General features: G+C 45.5%; 1 protein-coding gene across 3 annotated transcripts in view; it reads right to left on the bottom strand.

Annotated features, from left to right (window-relative positions):
* Positions 1–18,764, bottom strand: part of TNRC6A (trinucleotide repeat containing adaptor 6A) — a 67,086-nt gene extending 48,322 nt beyond the window's left edge. For all 3 annotated transcript variants that reach the window (XM_083152932.1, XM_083152934.1, XM_083152933.1), the window contains exons 1-4: positions 18,613–18,764; positions 18,139–18,192; positions 4,656–4,746; positions 2,265–2,286 (exon numbers count right to left, since the gene is read on the bottom strand). In XM_083152932.1, the coding sequence (XP_083009058.1) occupies positions 2,265–2,286; positions 4,656–4,746; positions 18,139–18,192; positions 18,613–18,617 (172 nt within the window). In that variant the 5' untranslated portion in view covers positions 18,618–18,764. The remainder of the gene's footprint in view (positions 1–2,264; positions 2,287–4,655; positions 4,747–18,138; positions 18,193–18,612) is intronic.
* Positions 18,765–24,517: the final 5,753 nt, after the last annotated feature.

Below are 24,517 nucleotides of genomic sequence, written 5' to 3'. Positions count from 1 at the left end.
TTCGGGTTGACGTTGATCGTGGGGTGGCGTTAACAATTGTGGGGGCCATTTCACACTTCAGGGTGGCTATTTGGCCTCTGTGGGCCATTTAACATTGTTTCCTATGGAAAAATCGTGTCAATTGAGGCATTGAACAGTAAAATCGGGTCAATTGAGAAATTTAACATTGTTCCCTATGGGAAATCGCTGGCATCGCGTCGCACCCGATTTTTAGTGCATTCAATGCCCGCGATTTTTTTACCTGCGATGCCCACGATCAAAATCGTGGGCGCCGTGCTAGGTAAAGAGTACCAAAAATTCTTTCTTGTGGGCATGTTTCAGTCGCTGCAATTAAAAAATGCTTATGCTGCATGCCCTATTTCACATCATTAACACGCATGCATTACTACACAGACTATCAGGAATCGCACGTCACAACATTTTTCATTCACACACTAAATAGTTTCATGGATGTTGACCCATGTTGGTGTGAATGAGCCATGAGATACAGGATGTGGTTACACATGCATTGATAGTCCTACTTCTGCACTCCTAAGGATTCCGCCTCGCAGTCCGTATCTACCAGTTACAGACTCCTCCCACTGCATAGAAGGTAAGTAACTCGCTTCTACCACCAGGCTCCCACACTGGCACCTCTTGTTCCACCTAGACTCCTATAATGGCACATTAAACCACCTCTCCAGGGCTCTTACCACGGGCACCTGGAATAGCCAACTTCTGGGTATGTGTGGACATGCTGCAGCAATGCTTCCTGGGTACTGTTGGCTAAATCTGCGTGGATAGCTAGCAGAGAGTTTCAACTTGGAGACACTGATCTCAGTTCAGAACAGGAAGAATGAGCAGCATTGGTGCTTGTCTAGTAGTCGCAGGACACAGAGCGGAAACATGCATCTTAATGAAAGGGGTTTATTGCTCAAATGTCCTAAATAAACAGGGGTCCCTGCTAATGAAGCTTGGAAACAAGCGCTCTCTGCTTCTCCTGATCCCATTCTGATGGAAAGGGAAAACCATCAGCCCATGGAGGGATCCATATCCTCACAAACCAGGGCAATCACTGCAAAACGTGTGTATAATAAACGGTTCATAACTAAAATTTCGTCATTGTAAAAGCCTCCTCGGAGGTTTAAAATAATAATACAGGTAATGAAAAAAAAACAAAAAAAAAAACACTAAGGGGGGTATTCAATGTCAGGGGCACGGCTGCCGAGCCCCTGTACCATTCTCGCTTTGCTCGACTTGAGCTCGGCAGTCGGGATTCAATGTCCAGGGGCGTGGCCACGAGTTGAGGGCGGAAATAGACTAGCTCCGGCTGGGAGCTCTCCCATTTCCGGCTTTTCTCGGCAGAACGAGCCCGACAGCTTGTGATGTGGGGCTCGTTCTGCCGAGAACCCCTGTTCAATGCTGTCGGGGAGATGGCTGAGGGAGCACGACCAACATTTAATACCCCCCTAAGAGTTTGGCTAGCATCTCCCATTGCCATCAAACTCAGCGGCTATTCCGTTTGGCGACATGAGCCAATTCCATTGTTTATGTGGTTGTCAGTGCTGGCCACCTGATGGAGCAAGTTACTTGCACCGCCATATCTGCTCGTAGCAGTGTCCCCCAAATGGCACTTTTTCATGTTGCGCCCAGCATTTTGGTCTATATGTGGCGTCGCAGCGCAATTTAAAAAAATATAAAAAATAGGAGACTAGCTTCCCCAGTTCTCCTGTCACTTTAGACAGGAGACCAGGCGTGCACATACTATTTTTTTTATAGGTATCCGAGTTTTCCAAAAAATTGGACTGGTAATCATTTTACATAGAAGCTTAATTATACGTAGTAAGCTTTACTACATTTACTTATAGAAATTCATCTCATTCAGCGCCACCACTCGCTTTTCCGTGTCCTTTTGCCACAAACCATTGAATCATCTCCCCCCATCCCCATTATTTGTCTTCTGTGGGGTGACTTCAGCAACAGGGTAAAACTACTACATAAAACCATCAGATATAATGTAAACAAACATATTCTAATAGTGACCGCCCCAGGCCCATATTGATGGCTGATCCAACCGTCATTTACCTTACACTGCAGTGTACCACAAGACCGGCGCGGCGTGGTGCCAGCAACACAAATGATCACTGCATGGTCCACCTGCCAGAAGGATGATCCCATCCACCTAAACCCTGGCCTACCCTGCACTGTAAGCAATCAACCCAATAATCTACACATATATCCAGCATCCTATAAACTGTACTTGGCAGTTTGATAAAGGGACTTACCTTTGTTTTTTTGTTCAGTGGCCTAAAATGAAAGAGAAAAACAAACTTTTTACTGAACATGCAACATAACAGATCCCAAAGGAAGACATTACAAAGTTAATCCATGATTAAACCACTGAGTGATCAGAGTTAATGAGCCCGATTCAGACCAATGCACAGATACTGCAAACTCCTGTGAGTGATTTCTCCTGTGAGTGCCGGAAGGGAGCTAAGATGGCATTACGGCAACAGACTGTTTTGTGGAAGCAGTCTGGACAATGCAAGCATGTCCGGACCACTTTGTGCATGGAGTTTTAAAGCAACATGACCGATTCCCCAATCCATATAGGACCATACCAGCCCCATGACATGAAAAGGTGGTGGTCTACATAGACACCATTGTTATTTAAAGCTGTTCCATTATAACCCCTCCTATCAATAGTGCAACTTCGTGAAGGTAGAAGTCGCACACAATAGCCCTTGGAAATCCATGGAAACTTCCGGGGCAGTAGGATCGCTTATGATACAGTGCATGCAAAATAACTGCATACAGTGTATCATATGTGATCCCAGCCAAGGCTGCGGGATCTGACAAATCTTGATGGCAACAGTTGCGATCTACAAATCTGATCTAATGCACACAGGAATGCGCATTGGATCAGAAAGGTAGATAAAACGCATGCGATTGGACACTTTACCAGACAACCCACTGAATACTGCAGAGATATATCTGTGTCACAGTGCAGTGGGGACTACGGGTAAGTCGTACAACCTGAAGCAATCCCATACATACACCCGTGTCACAGTGCAGTGGGGACAACCGGTAAGGCGTACAACCTGAAGCAATCCCATACATACACCCGTGTCACAGTGCAGTGGGGACTACCGGTAAGGCGTACAACCTGAAGCAATGCCATACATACAACCATGTCACAGTGCAGTGGGGACTACCGGTAAGGTGTACAACCTGAAGCAATGCCATACATACACCTGTGTCACAGTGCAGTGGGGACTACCGGTAAGGCGTACAACCTGAAGCAATGCCATACATACACCCGTGTCACAGTGCAGTGGGGACTACCGGTAAGGCGTACAACCTGAAGCAATGCCATACATACACCCGTGTCACAGTGCAGTGGGGACTACCGGTAAGGTGTACAACCTGAAGCAATCCCATACATACACCCGTGTCACAGTGCAGTGGGGACTACCGGTAAGGTGTACAACCTGAAGCAATCCCATACATACACCTGTGTCACAGTGCAGTGGGGACTACCGGTAAGGCGTACAACCTGAAGCAATCCCATACATACACCCGTGTCACAGTGCAGTGGGGACTACCGGTAAGGCGTACAACCTGAAGCAATCCCATACATACACCCGTGTCACAGTGCAGTGTGGACTACCGGTAAGGCGTACAACCTGAAGCAATGCCATACATACACCCGTGTCACAGTGCAGTGGGGACTACCGGTAAGGCGTACAACCTGAAGCAATGCCATACATACAACCATGTCACAGTGCAGTGGGGACTACCGGTAAGGCGTACAACCTGAAGCAATGCCATACATACAACCATGTCACAGTGCAGTGGGGACTACCGGTAAGGCGTACAACCTGAAGCAATGCCATACATACACCTGTGTCACAGTGCAGTGGGGACTACCGGTAAGGCGTACAACCTGAAGCAATGCCATACATACACCTGTGTCACAGTGCAGTGGGGACTACCGGTAAGGCGTACAACCTGAAGCAATGCCATACATACACCTGTGTCACAGTGCAGTGGGGACTACCGGTAAGGCGTACAACCTGAAGCAATCCCATACATACACCTGTGTCACAGTGCAGTGGGGACTACCGGTAAGGCGTACAACCTGAAGCAATGCCATACATACACCTGTGTCACAGTTCAGTGGGGACTACCGGTAAGGCGTACAACCTGAAGCAATGCCATACATACACCCGTGTCACAGTGCAGTGGGGACTACCGGTAAGGCGTACAACCTGAAGCAATCCCATACATACACCCGTGTCACAGTGCAGTGGGGACTACCGGTAAGGTGTACAACCTGAAGCAATGCCATACATACACCTGTGTCACAGTGCAGTGGGGACTACCGGTAAGGCGTACAACCTGAAGCAATCCCATACATACACCCGTGTCACAGTGCAGTGGGGACTACCGGTAAGGCGTACAACCTGAAGCAATCCCCTACATACACCCTTGTCACAGTGCAGTGGGGACTACCGGTAAGGCGTACAACCTGAAGCAATGCCATACATACAACCATGTCACAGTGCAGTGGGGACTACCGGTAAGGCATACAACCTGAAGCAATGCCATACATACACTTGTATCAGTGTGCTGGAGACTAGTGACAAGAAGTACAACCCACAATATTTCCATACCTTTTTAGAGGCAGCTTCCTTCTTTTTCTTATCGTTCTTTCGGTTTTTCCTTTCTTCCATTAACTGTACTCCCTCCTCCTGCGCTGTACCCCTAGAACACATCACAAGCATTACACTCACATCAGAGTGTTGAATCCCGACACAAAGGGAAATTCAATTACTTTTGGGCATCTGACGGGGTTCTGGATCCGGGGGCACCCGTTATTTCTGCTTGCACTCCTGGGGTGGTGGAACAAAAACCTGCCGTAGACGGGATTTTAGATGCTAAAAATTGCTGTTTCCGTGACATGCCCATTACTGATCTAGCGTCTTTGTGCCGCTAAACCCGATGCATTTGTCGCCTGCAGTGCCAACACCCTTTGGGTGAAACAATTATTACCAATCGGGCACTGATTACTTACAGGTGCCCAAAAACAATATAATTCCCATGATCGATAGCGCAGATAACACTAATGCATGAAACCATATTGCACCCATTTTCGCTACAGTCATAGTTAAATCTCTTTTCTAATAGGTACCCGTTACTTGTGCAAAGCATTGGGCATACTGCCAAAACGTCAGCCCTAGGTGCACAAAAGCCTGATTGTGGAAGGATTTCAGCTAGCCACCTTGGGAGAGTAAGCAGAAATAATGGTCACCGCGTGCACTAACTCAGACATGGTCTAGGTACAGGTCAACACCAAGAAGCTGACATGCACTAGGTCGATATTGACTAAAGATCAACATGGAAAAAAAGTTGACATGTTTTTTGGGGTTGGGGCTTTCTAGAAGTTATGTTGTGTCAATGTGGACACAAGAACATATGGACCCTTAATTAGTGCAGCGCTTTGTTTGCCATGCTACAGGCCAGGTGCCTAGTTTGCAGCACACTGATTAGAATTTATTTTTTCAGTTTGAGGGACTCTCTCATGCTTTTCCATCCATGTGGAATCCTACTGGGAATGGTAAAGTTCCCAGTAGGATTCCCTCAAAAACTGGAAAAAAAATTCTAATCAGTGCGCTGCAAACGTCGACTTGTGGTTTTCTGCAGCACCTGTCACTGTTTGTGCTCTACCGCGGCACAAACTGCATCGCCGCAGGGCACTCAAGTTGGAAAATGTCGATACTCGCGGGTGGAGTCAAAAGTACCTGCATTTTCCGACTTAGCAGGGTGCTATTCACAGCATAGAGAAAAGAACACAATAAAACACCTCTTTAAATATGGAACAATCCAAACACATGGACCTATTTGGTGAATAGATGAGGGATAGACATCCTTCAGTTTACAGAACGAATGAAAGCAACAGTTGTTGCTGCCGGAATTTTGCTGTGGAAAACAGAACTATTGTCTATTCTTCTGCAGGTTTTACACCGACTGCTAAACAGAGATCACACACACACACACACACACACACACACACACACGACAAACATCAGCACAAGAGTCACAGAAATTAGCATTCCCCTCCTGCCAGAGCGGCTCCGGAGAGGAATACACAAGGGGCCGTTTGCAACGAGACACTCCATAACAAGGGAAAGAAATAAAATACAAGACTGAAATAATGACAGGGGACGTGCGGCTCGCAAACCATGGAGGGAGTGTGCACAGAAATTGTAGCAAATTAAACAATTCTATTAATGTTCCCAGCTACACTGAGTATGCAGTTACTAATAAAGAAAAACATTAATTACACAGATGAGTACTCTTTGGAGAACGGTTCTCTTTAATTAGGAGAGCTTTCATATTGTGGGGCTTCATAAACCCAGTTGTAACCAGATTAAGCGTGCCCTCTGATAATTCCCTCCTCCTTGATTGCTTGTAACAATATAGCAATTGTTCACGATAAACAGACATTTAACCGCTTGTAGCAGACATTAAGCACCTATTTAGACACTCAGAAGGTAGTTTATGTGGAAAGCAATTTACCATAGGGTGGAAGGGGGGAGGTACATGACAGTTCAGCAGGTTGGATGCACTGTGCCAATTCAGAAAGGTACACAGCGTCCAGAGACATACACAGCACAGATTTCTACTTGCCAAGGTCAGGAACGTACACCCAATTATAGCTGTGATGCTCTGCTGTAGGATCAGACAGCCACTCGGCAATCACAGCGCTAAATAGTTATTGCCCCATCTGTGGCAGGAATCAGTGTAAAGGGGTGATTCTTCTAAGCGATTTTGACAAGTTCAAAATCACTTAGAAGGGTTCCCAAAATCGGCCCGTGTGTACACAGCAAGAGATAGCGATGCATGGCCCCGCAGCGCTGACATCGCCCGGCCAAATAGACACTGCAGGCAAGAATAATTTGACTAGACACTGCAGTGTCTTTTCGGCTGTACGCGCGGTCTGCTGCTAAGGATGGCTGCCGGATTAGCTTTGGCAGTGACATTGCGATTTTGACTAAGCAAAATTGCTTCGTCAAAATCTCCCATCCTCCAGCCCATGTGTACACCCCTTTAAGGGTTAATTATTAACCTCAGAGGTTACTACTCTGATTTGTTTATGGTGTAATCACAGGTCTCTATGGCAGGTTAAGATAAGGAGTCCAAGGTTCACGGCTCCAGCACTAAAGAAATGACTCCTAGTACCAGCAGCATATAACCATGTAGTAACTGGCCCCCAAAGTTTTGGAGCCTAGAAGGGATTTTTGTCTGCCCCCCCTTTATTTTAAACTGGGTAGCAAAAACATACACATGCCCTCCACCTACTTCTACAAAGCTGCCCCTATTCCCGCCATTACTCCACGTCATGCTACAGCAGAATCCTTCTCTTATCCCACATAAACCCGGATATATTTATTTTTTAAGCACATTCAGTATGCAGTGTTAAGGCCCCATACACTATGCGATTTGGGCAGTGAAATTTGGCCACCGATGCACGGTCTCGTGCACATCAGATCGGAGTCAGAAGGTCGGACTGGCTGCACATAAGATTTGCTAAATCTTATGCGCAGCCGGGCAGGGGCAGCAGACGCTGCGAGGTGGCTGGCGGCGGATGCAGACAAGGGAAAAGGAGAGCCAGGCAGCGGGAGCCGGAGCAGGAAGCGGTCAGTGGTGTGCTGCAAGAAAGAAAAAAGCCCATACAATGAATGGGCTTTTTTTTTTTCCTTGCAGCACTGAAAGATCCCTTCTCCGGCTCCCCCTGCCCGGATCTCCGTTATGCTGTGTACACACGGTGAGATTCCCGGGATGCGGTTAATTTCCCGGCGGTCGGGATCCCGGCGGTCGGAATCCCGACACTGGAATCCCGACCGCCGAAATCCCGAAACTTTCTCCCTCCGTGGGTGTCCACGACACCCATAGAGGGAGAATAAAATAGCGTGCCGAGCGTAGCGAGGCACCGGGCCCGCTGCGTGGCGAGCGCAGCGAGCCCGCAAGGGGGGGCGATCCATGTCCCCCCCCTTGTCGGGATTTCGGCGGTCGGGATTCCAGTGTCGGGATTCCGACCGCCGGGATCCCGACCGCCGGGAAATCATATCGGATCCAGATTCCCTTGCTATTCGACTTAAGATTGGAGTGCTATGCAATCTTTGCTATCTCTATACTATTTACATACAATCCACACAATCTGCATTAGATTTTCACTATATGGTCATTGCTGCGCTGTCTATCTGGGTTTTGATTTGTGCTGTCACGGGAGCGCGCATCGGGATCGCAAGGTAAAAAACCTGTGAGATCTGCATGCGATTTTAGCTATATAGTCAAAATCTAATGTCAAATCTCATCATGTGTACACAGCATTACCCTCACCAGAGTCTGCCGCCTCAGTGTCCCCCACAGCATCCCCTGTCCGCTCCCTCGATGTCCAGTGCCCCCCTGCTCCCACCACCTTGCAGCTCCCCGGGAGTTGTATATGATAAATCACATGATCATATGCAAAACTTGGCACATCAAGTGCCTAATTGTGTGTCCCCCTCCCGGGGAGCTGCCAGGGAAATCAGGTCCGACTTGTCCTTAGCACAAGTCGGACTAATGTATGGGGGCCTTAACAGTGAATAGTCATTCATTGGCCCCAGTGGACAGGTCAGAGAGATATTGTGGCACTTCTTACTGCATGGAGGAACATATAAAAAGGTGATTGTTTTCTTTGGAGGTCAGTTAAACTAGCAGTATGTTTGTTTTTGTATAGAGGAGAAAACCCAAGCAAAAAATGGAGAACATACAAACTCCACACCAATATGGCTCTGGTTGGTATTTAACCTATGATGCAAGTGTTGTGAGGCAGTAACCCTTAAGGTGCGTACACACGGGGGTGATATTGGCGGTAATCGCTGGGAATATGGTAGCTGAGCGGAGGTCAGGGCCTGGGAGATTAGCGCTGCTGCTCCCCCCTTCCCCCGTGACAGCAGACGGCTACGTACTGCTGCTCCCTCCTGGTCTCCCCCCCTCCACACACACACTACGCCCTCCCTTATCCACCTCACTGATCACCCAATCCCCTTCTCTGTCCCACTGTCCGTCCCATCTTCCACTTCATATAATTCCACTATCAACATGAACGCCATGCTTCTTCTGAAGTAACTCCCCATGCTTAATGACACACCTGATCATAAATCTCTTCATCACTCATAATTAACTCCAATAAACACTGCATCATTTGTTTAGCCATTACAGTCTAAATAACCAGTTATGTATTAACTCTTCATTATTAAGCACCAGGAGTCCTGTTTGGACAAAACACCTTACAACTACTACCGGCGTTTCATTTCTTAACAGTTACCCAACTGAGCGATGTTTCAGCAGGGTTGCCTACCTGACCCTCTCCTGCAGGGAGAAAATGCTCTGTTCCTGGACTTCCCCGGTAATGTATGATTGCCGTCACCTGTGGGGAGACACCTTTCTCATCAATTACCTAGCTCCCTCACAGGTGATGGCAATCACACATTACCAGGGAAGTCCAGTATCAGAGCATTTTCTCCCTCATGGAGAGGGTCAGGTAGGCAACCATGTGTTTAACTTTAATACATCTAAATCTTAGGCAAAAATTATAAGATATAACTGAAGAAAAAAATATATACAAAAATAAAGATGAGGAAATACCACTAGAATCCACTCTTAACGGCCAGTATGATCAGTCATCAGCAGCGGAAACCATGAGCTACTTGACCCTTAACTGATCAGGTCATGCAGCCGACCTCACCATTGTGTGATGACCAGCATAAAGTTGGACAATGTAAGTGCATATTGTTTTGCAGTCATCCTGAAATGTTGTACAAGATTATTTTTCTTAACTCGTTAGCATCAAAATTGTCCCACTAAATATTGCTGTAGAAACTGCGGTCAGGTGGGGAGTATAGTTCATGTTTTTGGGGGCGGATGTTGCTTCTTCAGGGTCTATGGTTGGCAATTTTGACTTAGATAAGGCAGGTAACGTGGGAGTCCCATGCCCCCGGACCAGTTTCTACCTTTGTTTTATTACAGTACACCTACAGTTATAGATATATTATGGCAAAAACAGCTACTATTGATTTGGAGTAATGCATCTACACCAAAAATGCATGCAATGGAATGCAAGATACAATACATTTTTTGACTCTGGAGATTCAGAAGTTCCTCCAGGACCTGGAGGACTGAACTTGAATCTCCGTAACTTTCCAAATTCTAGCTAGTAACCCATCATGCTGCTAGGGTCTACTTACTTTAGCCATTGGATCACCTACTACTACTACTACTACTACTACTACTACTACTACTGCCTATGGGATTCAGTATGAAATCCCGGCGTTCAAAATCCTGACGCCGGAATCCTGACAAGGGGGGGGGGCCGTGGATCGCCCCCCCTTGCGGGCTCGCTACGCTCGCCACGCAACTGGCCCAGTGCCTCGCTACGCTCGGCACGCTAATTTATTCTCCCTCCAGGGGTGTCGTGGACACCCACGGAGGGAGAAAGTGTCGGGATTTCGGCGGTCGGGATTCTGAACGCCGGGATCCCAACCGCCGGGATTTTAACTGCATCCCTGCCTATGCTGTTCAGGGTATGTCTAAGTACACATTGAGTTTATATCAACTGGTAGATATCAAAAGTACATAAAGTTCTGTCCCTTTCCCTAAAATTTCCCCGATGTTCTCCTTTTTTGTTCCATATAGCAGTGGTTCACAAACCGTGTGTTGTGGCACCATAAGGTGCCTCCGGTCGGTGATCCAGAACGGATTCAAATTATTTATGGTCAAAGCAATAGGCAAAATAAGTGCTTTTGGCTTCCACTTATAAAGTATGTGGGTAAACAGAAGTGAATCCTGCCCCCACCAAGAACCTGGACCTAACAGCCCCATACACTTCAACGATATACCAGACACTGAAATTGGATGCAATTTCCCTTGAACTCCCCCTGGACCTTACCAGGAGTGATTCCAACTGGTTTGGTACTTTGGTGTCATTTTTTGCATAGGATATATCCGCGTGGATTGATCAAGAGATAAATAGCATGAGATATCTTATTGTATACAACTGTGCCATAAAATATATGTGATGTGCTGGATTAGGGGCTAGAGGGACTGGAAATGTCAGTCAAACTTCCTGCGCTATATCGCATGTGCAAAAAGCACTCCTTTTTCCCCCCCATCTGATTCCGATAAATCACAGGTGTGGTACGTCCAACCTAGGAACTCCCATCTGAGACTCACAGGACCATGCATCAGATGGAAAACACTAACGATGTGGTACTTTTCAGATGATATTTTGGTCCGAAACATCGAGATTGGATGAAATTGTGCAAAATAGTTCTAGTGTATGGGGGCCTTAAGCACAACTTACAGTATTTGAATGTAATTTTTTTTTTTCTTACATTTCTTAGTAATAAAGTTTGCACCTAGCGGTGCTGTGGAAATTATTATGATAATCTAGGGTGCTGTGATTTAAAGAGTTTGGAAACACTGCCATAGGCCATTATAAGTTGTTGGGTTTTTTTTTTTTTTTAAATAAATAAAAATGCCCCAAAAAACAGATTACTACATGTCGCCTTCCTTTACTGAGCACTTTTGAAAGCTCCCTTGAAGGAAAGGGAGAAAAAAAAAAAAAAAAAGGGCGACACTGTATACGCTGACAACAGATGAAAGCACAGCTTGCACATGACAGATACAGCCTGTTCAACTTTTGTCTGCCCGTGTGTTTTTGGAGTCGCCATGTGTTACCACTAGTGAAAACTCTCCACTGCCGGGATAGAATACTTCTGGCTCCCCCAAAGCAGGGCCTCAAGAGCAAACAAGTGCTATTGAATGCCTCTAGATAAGAGGACAGGGCATGCCCTTCATCACAGCTGACATACAGCTGCTCTGGCCTGCTTGCATCCCTCCTCTGGCCAGTTCAATCAAGTTGCAAGCAGCGAAGCTCCTTCCAAACTTTAAGCCACCTATTGTAAGATCACTTGCAAAATGAGCAAACAGCAAGCTCCATTACAGTCATCCTTCCAATGCAGTACACTATTAGTGAGGGAACGTTATCCTGTGATGTCATCATGAGCTAATGTCAAGGGCCATTAAACCCTGTTTCTGCAAATGTCAGCAGCTGCCAGTCACTGTGGGCACTTCCCCTTCTGACATATCCGCCTGCTAGATATACTCTGTCGAGTGTAAACACTCCTGTTACTTCATACACATGATTCCACTCAGTAATACACAGCATTTGTCATCAAACAACGGCTTTACTCACTCCTTAAAGAACGCCTAAGGCATTGGTGACACAGAGGGAGCACCGTTTTACAGCTGAGGTCTCCAGAGGAGTCTGAGATAATAATGTACGCTGCAGTTTGGGTTTTACTCATGTTCTGCTGTTCTTGGGAGATTCTGCAAGACTGCACTTTGAGCAACATCTCCGCTCTCCTCAGTCAAATGAGAGGAGATAGGCGGATAAGATTTAATCGCTTATTTTGTCATCTATATCAATCAATCAGAGACCAAGATTTTCTTTACAGCTCTGGTCGTGCCAGCAGACACCAGGCTATTTTTCACTTCACATACCGAAGTGTTTTCCACTCTGCGGGGACAAATAAAATATAGATCCATGCCCTTGAGCCTTTTCTATGAGATACAACCATTGGAGAAAATATTACAGTTGTCCTCAAGGCATCAATGCAATTGGCTGTTAAAACCAGCCAATGCCATCTCCTATAGGTGAGGTTTCCTCAGAGGTGGCCCTGGATGCCAGTCATTTTACGTTGCATCTGCCAAATGTGAATGGTGAACTGCTCCGAAGCAGCAGAAGTCTCTTCTTTCTGGAACAGCATCCGGCTGTAGCACATTGTTATGAATGAGTGACACGGATTCCTAAAGGTCACCGCTAGCCTGCACACAAAGAATGTCTCAATGTCGTACTTTTAGTTTTATTATGATTTATGGTCAAGAAAATGAAACTGGTCTGTAATCCGTCTATTTAAGGATCATGTATTAGCAGTCATTATTGCAGAACTAAATTATACATAAATAACACCCCTTTCACACAGAAAAAAAAACAAAAATCGGCTAAAACAATTCTAACCAGGAATTTTCCATTCAACGCGGGTCCTTCCCCTTTTACACAGAATACCCATGCTAATCAACCAATTACCGGGTACAAATTGGCAACCCAGTAATTTGCTTTTCTCTGTAAAGGGGGTCATGCATTGTAGACATTTCTGTCTGAAAGTGGTAGAACAGAAGGGTTTCTTCTAAGTTTAACCGTTCATTTAGATGCCCGTAACATTTCATAACGCTTTACATAAATCACAACTCAACAGGAAAATCATCAAATCAAAGCGCACGCTCTGCATCTAGGCAACCCGAATCAACCCTTTGCTTAAAGCGCTCGTTAGCTTGACAGGGGAGGATCTTCAGCATAAAACCTCCCCCTCCTAAAAGTAGTATGGGAAGTAGATCAGAATGTGTGTCTTATAGCACATAAGCTATTGCCGCATATCAGGTTTCATTGCCAATATATCAGTACCAGCCAGCGGGTATGACCTGTCTGACACACCTATGACATGGGTTGGACCTGGCATTATGGTGGAAAAAGGATCTTCGTTTCAGCCCCACATACATGCACTACAACCTCACAACAGCAGTGAGTACTTGTTAGGGATGGCCATCGATGATTTAAAATCATCGATGGTTCATGGCCGATGTCAAATACTTTTGCCATCAATGGGGGAGAACCAGATGGTTTCCCTCCATCGATGGAACAGCAAAAAGATGCTTTGCTTTTTTTTCTTCTTCAAAATGCCAGGACACGGAGCATAGCTCCGACACCCGCGAAGCCCCACCCCCGTGTTTTGATTGGCCCACAGGCCAATCAAACACAAAAGCTAACCATCGATATTTAAAAATATTGATGGTCAGCCATTGCATAGTTTAGCACTATTGATGGCCAGTTGCAGAATTGCCATCGATGGCAATTGCAACGATGGCCATCCCTAGTACTTGTGCTGTGGTAGGAAGGTCAGTGTATATACAGAATATTACTCTTCGGGTTTTGTTAATGCTTTACAGAGCGGCCTGCAATCCCGCACCTGTACAGGCAATCACTGGAAACATTCTCAAGGCAACACTGGTGCAGAGGAGATAAGGGCACACATGAGCAAACACTGTGATAACACAAATACACCAACATAATCTGTATCAAGGTCACACTTGCTCTAGGTAAAGGCTACAGAAGATGTTCCTGCTCCAATAAAGAGAGTAGCAAGTCAAACCCCTTCTCGAATCATTTCTCAAACAAGTGCAAGAGATATAATATAACCACAACAGTCACATTGGAAATCCAGCACATCTGATTTTAGATACTGTATATACACATCACACAAACAGCCAGTGCTACACAGGACCTGAGACAATACATTCGGGTAGAAAATGTCACGTGTAAAAGTCTGTCAATGGACAGTTAATATATTTGAATACAGGTCACTTGGCATCAAAAACTATGGACACACTCATCAATTTCTACCCTTGTAAAAGGTGCGCACACACTGGACGATATTTCAAAACAAAGTTTATTTTGGGACCTCCGTACGATATTCAACATATCAGCTAGTGTGTATGAATGAGCGAAGAACGATGCTCGCTGCCGCTGGTCAAAGTTTTATGACTCTAGCTCAAGCATGTCCAACCTGTGGCCCTCCAGCTGTTGTGAAACTACACATCCCAGCATGCCTGGTCTAGCTAGACAGTTCATCGTTCAGTTTGTATGCACAATAGGGTTTGTCCAGGACACTGGGAAGTTCAAGGGAAATCGTTCACCAATATCTTTCACCGATCACAAGGTTTAATGTGTATGCACCTTAAAGCCACATACACAAGAAAATAAAAGATACCCATAGAAGGGCCCTTCTGAGAGATCTCTTACTTTGGGGGGTATTCAATGTCAGGGGAACGGCTGTCGAGCAAGCTCGACAGCCGTGCCCCTGTCCCGTGTTTGCTTTGCTCGACTTGAGCTCGGCGGTCGGGATTCAATGTCCCGGCCGCCGAGTGGCGAGAAGGGGACGTGGCCGCGAGCTGAGGACAGAAATAGACGAGCTCCGGCCAGGAGCTCGCCTATTTCTGGCTTTTTTCTGCAGAACGAGCCCAACAGCTTGTGATGTCGGGCTCGTTCTGCAGAGAACCCCTGTTCAATGCTGTCGGGGAAGACAGCATTGAATAGGGCCCTGCAGCCATCTCCCCGTCTAGAGATGGCTGCGGGAGCACGACACAGATTGCATACCCCCCTTAGTCTATGACCACCTCTCTTGTCTGTATATATATGTGAGCACGTAGTTAACGAAACCCCCGCTCCCCCAGTCTCTTCCACCCGCAACAGCAAGGATACAGGATGCCGGCACCAAGTTGGTCTCCGCTGCCGCCGATATCGGCATCAGGTATTGTACAGAATGTATGAAACTTTCTATTTTCTATGTACCATTAAAATCTACCTGGACATGGAAGGACCCCCATTTCTACCCCCAACAATAAACTGCTTGAAATCAATGGGAGCATTAGCAGTCACGTTGGTGAACAGGTAACAGGGATTATTTATGAAAAGTCAGGTTATAAAACCCGCCATTTGGATGATGTTTTTGGCAGATTATTTCTATAAATACTATAAATCTTATTGAGCCAATGACATTTGCTTAATACAAAAGCACCAGTCCAAAGCTATCCCCTGGCACCTTTGACAATAATATGCATGGGTAGGCAACCTGTGGCACCCCAACTAATGTGAACCTACACATCCCAGCATGCAGTTTTAGCATGCCTTAGCACAGCAGGGCATGCTGGGATGTGTAGTCCCAGAGCAGCTGGAAGTTCCGCAGGTTGCCTATACCTGACATAGTATATGAAATGTGGGGTGCGCTCCTATCCGCTAAGGTGGTAATTTGTGCACTCACTGTATAGAATACACCTCTGCCCTACCACTCCATGCAACACAAGCTGGGGCTGTGTTTGGCAACAATAGAATTTCTGATGACACAGAACACAGTACCAGGGTAATAAACCGTGTTAACCGACTGTACACTATAAAATAAGCATTTTTAAGCAAAAGATATATGGCACACTCCTGTTGATCACTTATAGAAACCTATAAGCAGAACAAATACAGATCATCATTTTATTCTTATTAAGCCTATAATGGACGTGAATAAAACTCTCTTGAATTCTGCCCGGATCAGAGCCCCACTAAACACGCATGTGATTATGTGCTGCATTTTCATATATGATCAGCTTTCACTTTCTTTTCTCACAGCTCTAACTGATGTTTCATAATTGATACTGGTGCCTGTGGTTGCTCGGGAAGCAAACAGCGTAGCTCTGGGGGTGGGGAGATTGACCCAACGTGTAGAGGTACGCCCCTCTCATTTCCATATCTATACAATGCAGCCCAGATAGGGCAGGGGAAAGGGACACTGAGGAGTGTATCAATATGCAAATACATTACGGCCGCACCAGAGACCAGATCATACACTGTAACATTATTACAGATGAGCATTTCTATGTATGCAACAGGACAGGGTAAATACAGAAGGTTTAAATGAAGACACTTATACTGCTTCAATAAAATTGCAATTTGCCTTAATAATTTGACAAACCACTTCCTATATATAGAATAAATAATTTGGCCTACACATGTAGGATAATTTCATGACCAACATCTTCATACAGAGCAACTTACAACACCTTACATGTGCCCTTTTGGGTGAATCTGTCTCCAGGGGACAAACCTTGTTCTCTGTTACAGACCAGTAATTAAACATTAAGCTCACTATGAAAGGTGACTTTGTATCAGTGCCCGGAAATTGATACAATCTGTATAAACAGCTACATGGAATCAACATAGTTTCTGATATGCTACATAGACACCCACTGGAGAAGGAACCCGCAGCAGAACTTCATACACAAAATAAGACTATAGGAACGGCCAGTCTACTTTAATGTACCTAACGAGCTTCTATAAATTAGAGGCTGCTAAATAACAATAGAAAAACTGCGACATTTTACTGTGTACACAGAAATAACACAATAATAATAATAATAATAATAATAATAATAATAAGCAGATTAATCACAGAGGAGACTCTATACCAGTGATGGCTAACCTTGACACTCCAGCTGTTGAACTACACATCCCAGCATGCCCTGCATCAGTTTTACCATGACCAAATAGTAAAATTGAGCAGGAAATGCTGGGATGTGTAGTTCAACAACAGCTGGAGTGTCAGGGTTAGCCATCACTGGTCTATACTGATAATAAAATCAATTGAATAATCGCTCTGCAATCTCCCATCACTTTATATGGGACCGGATGCAGAACAATTGAATTGCACCATATATATACCAGACTGTTTTGCATTTGTAAGCAGCATGTATTTTAATGTACAGGGCTATGTAAATGGGGGCACTTCATAAACAATGGATAACTGAACAGATGAAACACACACACGCAGAGAAGCAATATACAACAAGAAAATTATAACACCGGCTACAACACTAAATCTTAATACTGTATATTGAAACATTGATTATATTGGCTTTCAGCGTGATTCTTTTAAACTGAGTGCCGCACATTCACATTATTGTGGAGGCACCAGTACTATTACTATTTAGCAGAGTGCCGGTTCTCCTGGCAAAACAATAATAATAGAAATTATGTGTGTGTATTATGTTCAATATAGTGGTGATGAATTGCTATGCTGAGGTTCAGACTTCCAATGACGGATGAAGTTTTCAACGCGTTTCGTATTTCTAAAGCCTCCCGAGTGCCAACCTTTATTGTGGAAGGTTTATACCTCTGGGGATGGCACCTGGAGCAGGATTGCCCTGTCTGAAGAGGCTGCACCAGTGCCAGGGATCATTGGATAAATATCGATATATATTTTTATTTTATTATATAAACTATTGGGTTAAAGCCATGTGTAGCAGTGTGTGCGTATACATACATACACACACTGTATCAAGCACATACAAATGGCTAATTAGCAACCCGCTTGGAGGTCACCCCTATGCTCCAACCAAGTGTAACCTATCATACATAATACCAAAAAATATCCTGAAATTATAACTCACCTACTGAGATCGCCAACAATGTCTTTGGTAGCTGCAGCATCCAGTTCTCTGTAACTGAAACCAGTATTAGTCCAATGGCGACAACAAGCAGCCACAGCAATGCAACCCCTATCGTAACACAACCCCTGAGATGCACGGTGCAATACATACACCCTGTACATGGGAACTAGGGCTACAGATGCTGCAACCCAGACACCATATAAAAAGAAAGAGGGGGGGGGGGGGTGGTTGTCTGCCTCCTATTAACCCTTTGCACCCATATAAATAATAAAAATCATATAAATATAAATGAATTGACGCCGGCCAGCAAAAAAAGGCGTATGCACGGCATACTGCGCTTTGTAGTGCATCCAGGCATCGCGAGACCAGCCTGCCCGGTGCTGCACGCAATGCATCTTGCAGCCACCGTCTCGTCCTCCGTGCAAGGCGCGGGGAGCAGGCGGGTGTAATGGCAGCCCAGCGCCGGGGACTCACCTCATGTATATAAAGTGCACTGCAGTGACATTAGGGGTGCGGCCGGCGGGAGCAGCGGCCTCTGGGCGCCCCTCAGTCCGCTAGAGGCTTTCTTGGAAACACAGCCGTCAACACATCCACCGGCGCCATTTCCTCCAGCAAAAATCCTCATTCCGGAAGAGGAGGCCGCGCTGTGCCGGCACTTCCGGTCTGCGGGCTCCTTTCCCCTTTCCAAAATGGCGGTCCTAGCGACCGCCGCTTAGCAACCAAATCTTCCCAGTATTGCTAGGCTACATTCCCAGCAGGGAATGATTCTGTCTGTACTGCTGGAGATTCCAGTTCCTGTGTGACTGGTATTATGGAGCCTGAGCAGTGAGGAGCTGGGGGAGAAAGTAGAAGTACTGTAGCTGAGTATGGATACATCCTCCTGGCTCATAAAACTTCCCCCCTCTTCTTCATAACTTATAGCTAACTCCCTTATTCCCTGAGTCCAATAACAAGCATTTATTTCACCTATATCAGTATCAATAATATAATAGATTAAATTAATTTATTTTTAAATGAAGGTTTTTTTCCCCCCTTTTTTATATCTAAAGTATTTGAAAAAAAAGTCTGTATATTCAGTGTAAAATATTAATTCCTAAAAAGTTTCTTAACAATTTTAACTGTGTTCCCCTCAGGGCTTTTGTGCCTTGTTCCGTTGAAGGGCGAATTTATTATTTATTAACAGTTTCTTATATAGCGCACACATATTCCGCAGCTCTTTACAGAGCATAGTTGAACATTCACGTCAGTCCCTGCCCCAGTGGAGCTTACAATCTATGGGGCCGCTATAATACATCTTGTCTGCCCTCGGGCAATGTCCCCTCCTGGAGATAGCGCATCAGTTTACACCGATGCGCTGTCTCCTGTCCCCCGGCCGGCTCGACTGGGCATGCACTGGATCTTGCTGCTCACGCAAGATCCCCAGCACAGCTAACAGCAGGGACAGTGCTGTCCCTGCTGTTTAGATAGGGCTTTGCCAGCCTCATGCTGGCGAAGCCAAAACCGGCAGCGAAGCTGACCGTTCATACATTCGGCCTGCTATATACCTCCCCAAGGAAATGCGAAAGAAGCCCAACTCCAACTGGCCACCAGGATAACAGACACAGAACTCAAACATCCGGAAGCACTGCTTATAGTGATGGGCGACTTCAACAGTGCCAACCTGTCCCAAGAGCTACCGAAGTACAGACAGCAAGTCAGATGCCACACCAGGGAAGGACGTACCTTAGACCACTGCTACACCACTATCAAGTCTACTTACCGGGCTATCCCCCGGGCAGCTCTGGGCCTCTCTGACCATTGCATAGTCCACCTTCTACCAACTTACACCCAGAAGCTAAGGTCAGCTAAACCAGTGGTCAGATCAGTCAAAAGCTGGACAAACGAGGCAAAAATGAAGCTTCAGGCCTGTCTCGAATGCACAGACTGGGGAGTCTTTGAATCCTCCGCTACAAACCTAGACGATCTGACCGACACAGTGACAGCCTACATCAGTTTCTGCGAGGACCTGTGCGTGCCAATCAAAACAGCACGCACCTTCAACAACAACAAGCCATGGTTCAGCGGTCAACTCAGGAAGCTCCGTCGGGCAAAGGAAGAAGCCTATCGCAGTGGTGATATTGTCCTGTACAACCAGGCCAGGAACTCCCTAACACGGGAAATCAAGCTGGCAAAAAAAAGATTCTCAGACAAGCTGGCGAACAACCTGTCAACCAACGACCCCGCGTCAGCTTGGAGAGGCATGCAAGCTATAACCAACTACAAGATCTCTCGAACCCCCTCCACCATACACCAGAAACTAGTGAACGAGCTGAACGATTTCTACTGCAGGTTCGAGAAGGAAGCTACCTGCATCAGTCCTACCCCTGACCGGGGCAAAATGGCTTGCCCACCCTCCTTCCAAAACTGCCACCCCCAGACTCTCCAGGTGGACCAAACAGAGGTAGAAGGAATGTTCAAGAGGGTCAACCCTAGGAAAGCTGGAGGCCCAGACGGAGTGTCTCCATCTGCCCTCAAGACCTGTGCAACACAGCTCGCCCCTATCTTTACCAGGATTTTCAACACTTCACTAGAAATGTGCAAGGTCCCCACCTGCTTCAAAGCCTCAATTATCGTCCCGGTTCCCAAGAGCTCAACTGCGAAAGACCTCAATGACTACAGGCCGATTGCACTAACATCAGTGGTCATGAAAGTGCTTGAACGTATGGTGCTGAACCGCCTGAGAGTTGTTACAAATGCTCACCTCGACCCCCTGCAGTTTGCCTACCGAGCAAACAGAAGTGTCGAGGATGCCGTCAACCTACGGCTGCACCACATTCTACAGCACCTGGACAGTCCAGGCACCTATGCAAGGATACTATTTGTTGATTTCAGCTCGGCATTCAACACTATCATCCCTCACATCCTGGAGCCAAAACTCCGTTCACTAGGAGTCCCAGAACCTACATGCTCCTGGATCACTGACTTCCTGACTGAAAGGAAACAGGCGGTGAAAGCAGGCGCATTCATTTCAAACACATGCACAATTAGCACCGGTGCCCCTCAAGGATGTGTCCTCTCCCCCCTGCTCTTCTCCCTCTACACAAACGACTGCACCTCAGCAGAACAGTCAGTAAAAATTATAAAATTTGCAGACGACACAACGGTTATCGGCCTAATCATGGATGGAAACGAGTCGGCATACAGACGGGAGGTGGATCGGCTAACTAAATGGTGTAGCGGAAACAACCTTGACCTCAACCCCCTCAAAACGGTGGAGATGGTGGTGGACTTCAGAAGGAAACCAAATGCCATGCACCCACTCATAATATCTGACAGAGTAGTGTCGAGGGTCAACTCCTTCAAATTCCTAGGAACAAAGATTTTCTGCGACCTCAAATGGGGTCCCAACATCATTACAACTGTCAAGAAGGCTCAGCAGCGGTTGTTCTTCCTGAGGCAACTCAAGAAATTCAACATCCCGCAGGAGCTGCTGCTCATCTTCTACACTGCCATAGTAGAGTCTGTCCTTTGCTCCTCGATCACAATCTGGTTCGGAGGAGCAAACGAGAATGACAGACGAAAGTTGCAAAGAGTGGTGAGGATGGCAGAAAAGATCATTGGGGCGGAGCTCCCCACTGTCCAAGAACTATACCTAGCCAGGGTCAATAAGCGTGCAGGAAAGATCTTGGCGGACAAGCTACACCCTGGCCACAACCTGTTTGAACCCCTTCCGTCAGGCAGACGTTTTAGGTCCATCCCAGCAAAGACGACAAGAACTACAAAAGGCTTCTTCCCAATAGCTGTCCACCAACTAAACCGTATTGAACATACCAAATACTAACTCGAACTTTTCTAGATACATGTGAAATGTATGTGATGTATGTTTATGCCTCTCTTCCCACCCCCTTTGTGTTCCCTGATTGATGCTGCACTGTTACCACAAAAAATTCCAAGCATACGCAAGTATACCTGGCCAATAAAGATGATTCTGATTCTGATTCTATCATTTAGATAGCAGTGCCAATATGGACAGGGGCGCTATACCCGCATCCCGGCTCCTTCTTACAAGGGGGAAAAGTGGTATCAGTGCACATAACGTGCGCTGATACCCCTTCTCCCTCATAACCTTCTTTCATACATTAATTAACCTACCAGGATATTTTTGGATTGTGGGAGGAAACCGGAGTACCTGGAGGAAACACACTCAAGCACGGGGATAATATACAAACTCCACACAGTTAGCGCCATTGGTGGGAACTGAACCCATGACCTCAGTGCCGTGACACAGTAATGCTAACCATTACACCATCCGTACTGTCCAAAAGTAACAATGAATGCAGTGCAAATGCGCCTCAAACATCCGTAGGATGGCACCAGGATGTACACAAAGGCTATTTCTAGTTTGACAACATTGGGTTCTAAATTTTTATTTATTTAAAGAATTCTCTGTGGATATACTTGCTCATGTCGCTCCCAACAAGGTTGTTCTCAGGTGTGAAAGAAATTGTCCAAAAGCTTTTGTTGTTTATTATGTTCCTGCATTGCGGATAAAGATTAGCTTAATGGGGCACTATAAGTATTGAAATGCTAAGGGGTACATTTACTAAAGCTTTCACATATGAAAAACAGTGATGTTGCAATCTGATTCTGTCTATCATTTTTCTAATGCATTCTAGAAAACGATAGACAATCTGTCAGTTGCCAGAGATGACATCAAATTTACTGCGCTATATAAGCATCTGTTAATAAATAAATAATGTATCTGTTGTTGATGAGCTGTACACTTGTTAAAATAGCATTAGGGGTGAAATGTAATAGGATGAGAGATTCGGAAAGTGAGAGATTTGGTAAGAAATCTCCAGTGTTTTTAAAGCGGCAATCATTTACACTGCAAAATCAAACTGGTTTTGCAGTTTGTCACGATCCTAGGCATGACAATTCCCAATATATGCCAATCTGAAAATCCATGCCACATGACACCGTTATTGGATACCCAGGCGTGTGTCTATTTCAACACGTTCTTCGACTGCCACCAACCACAGTACATTTTAGGACCAATTGCGTTTCCGCTGACACACAAAATGATTAATATTACAATAGCGCTCTATCAAATACTTCAGAGACTTGATATAATTGCAATTGCAAAAGGTAAAAGATAGCAACAGAAGTAGGAATATCCATCGGTGTGGTTGTAAAAGTTAACATCGATAGTGATATGGCAAATGGCCATCGATGGTTGACAGCTATGCAGTGGATGACCGTTGATGGTTCCAACAAATAATCTGTATCCCTGTTCTTTAACTGCCTGGAATGAGGGCCAGCTAAAACCTTAAAGAGTGGTTCACAGATGTTGGGTCAGGGCTGTGCTCTGTGTATTGTAAAAAAAAATAAAAAAATTGGTTCTGCTGTGCCATGGATGGAGGAAAAATATCTGAGTCTCCCTCATTGATGGCAAACGCATTTGATATAGCCATTGATGATTACGGTTTATCAATTTAATGACAACTCCTAAATGGCAGCAGCAAGAACAACTGCTTCTGAATGAGCCTCTTGGTTCTTTGTGCATAAAGCATAAAGTCTATTTCCTGATGTTCAGTCTATAATACAGCTGCAGGAGTGGTGGGGAGCTCTGAAGGAGCCTTTACCAGCTCTTCCTGTCCATAACGGGCAGGAGGAAGGGATACAATGCAGCAGTCTACTGCAGATACCCAGGCAGTTGGGATCAATATGCCATGGCAAATCCTTTTTTATTTTTTTTATTCTTATGTTTAGTAGGAAGTGTTGCTTTAACTTCACCCTTATAAACGCTGTTTGCTTTATAGCGGATATATTGGTTACTTTCAGTGTAATGTATTTGGTAGAATGAAGCCCCTTTCACATTGCAGTTTTAACATGGCATATTGCCGATTTTTAACTGCTTTAAAACGGTACCAGATGCAATATGAAAGCTCCACAATCAATTTACCGGCTACAAAATACCGGTATTTTGAAACGTGTTAAAAGCAGGATCCTACACGTTTCAGAGCCATTTTCCCTGCAGTCTGAACAGCTCAGAAACGGTATTTGCTACAAATGATAGCCACACTTGATCCCCGCCCACAAGCAGGAAAAAAACATTTAAAATGGTATGGCTTTCTATGGGTGAAATGGGTTGAATCTGAAGGTATTGAAACTGCAATATACCTTTACAACATGCAATATGAAATGGTTTTAACTGGCTTTTGGCGCGTTTTAAGACACGTTTACAAAAACGCTTTAGAGTATTGTCTGCCCCACTCCATTCACAACACATTCTGCAGCATGGCCCTTGCTAGCAATGCATGCATGGTTGACGGAGGATGTAGGCCAGGGCCTGCTGGAGCATGCATCATCAGTGACATAATGGGTACACACTAGACAA

The sequence above is a fragment of the Crinia signifera genome, chromosome 7 (genome assembly GCF_055691185.1).
Source record: "Crinia signifera chromosome 7, ASM5569118v1, whole genome shotgun sequence".
NCBI classification, from domain to species: Eukaryota; Metazoa; Chordata; class Amphibia; order Anura; family Myobatrachidae; genus Crinia; species Crinia signifera.
This window is presented reverse-complemented; position numbering and strand designations above follow the sequence as displayed.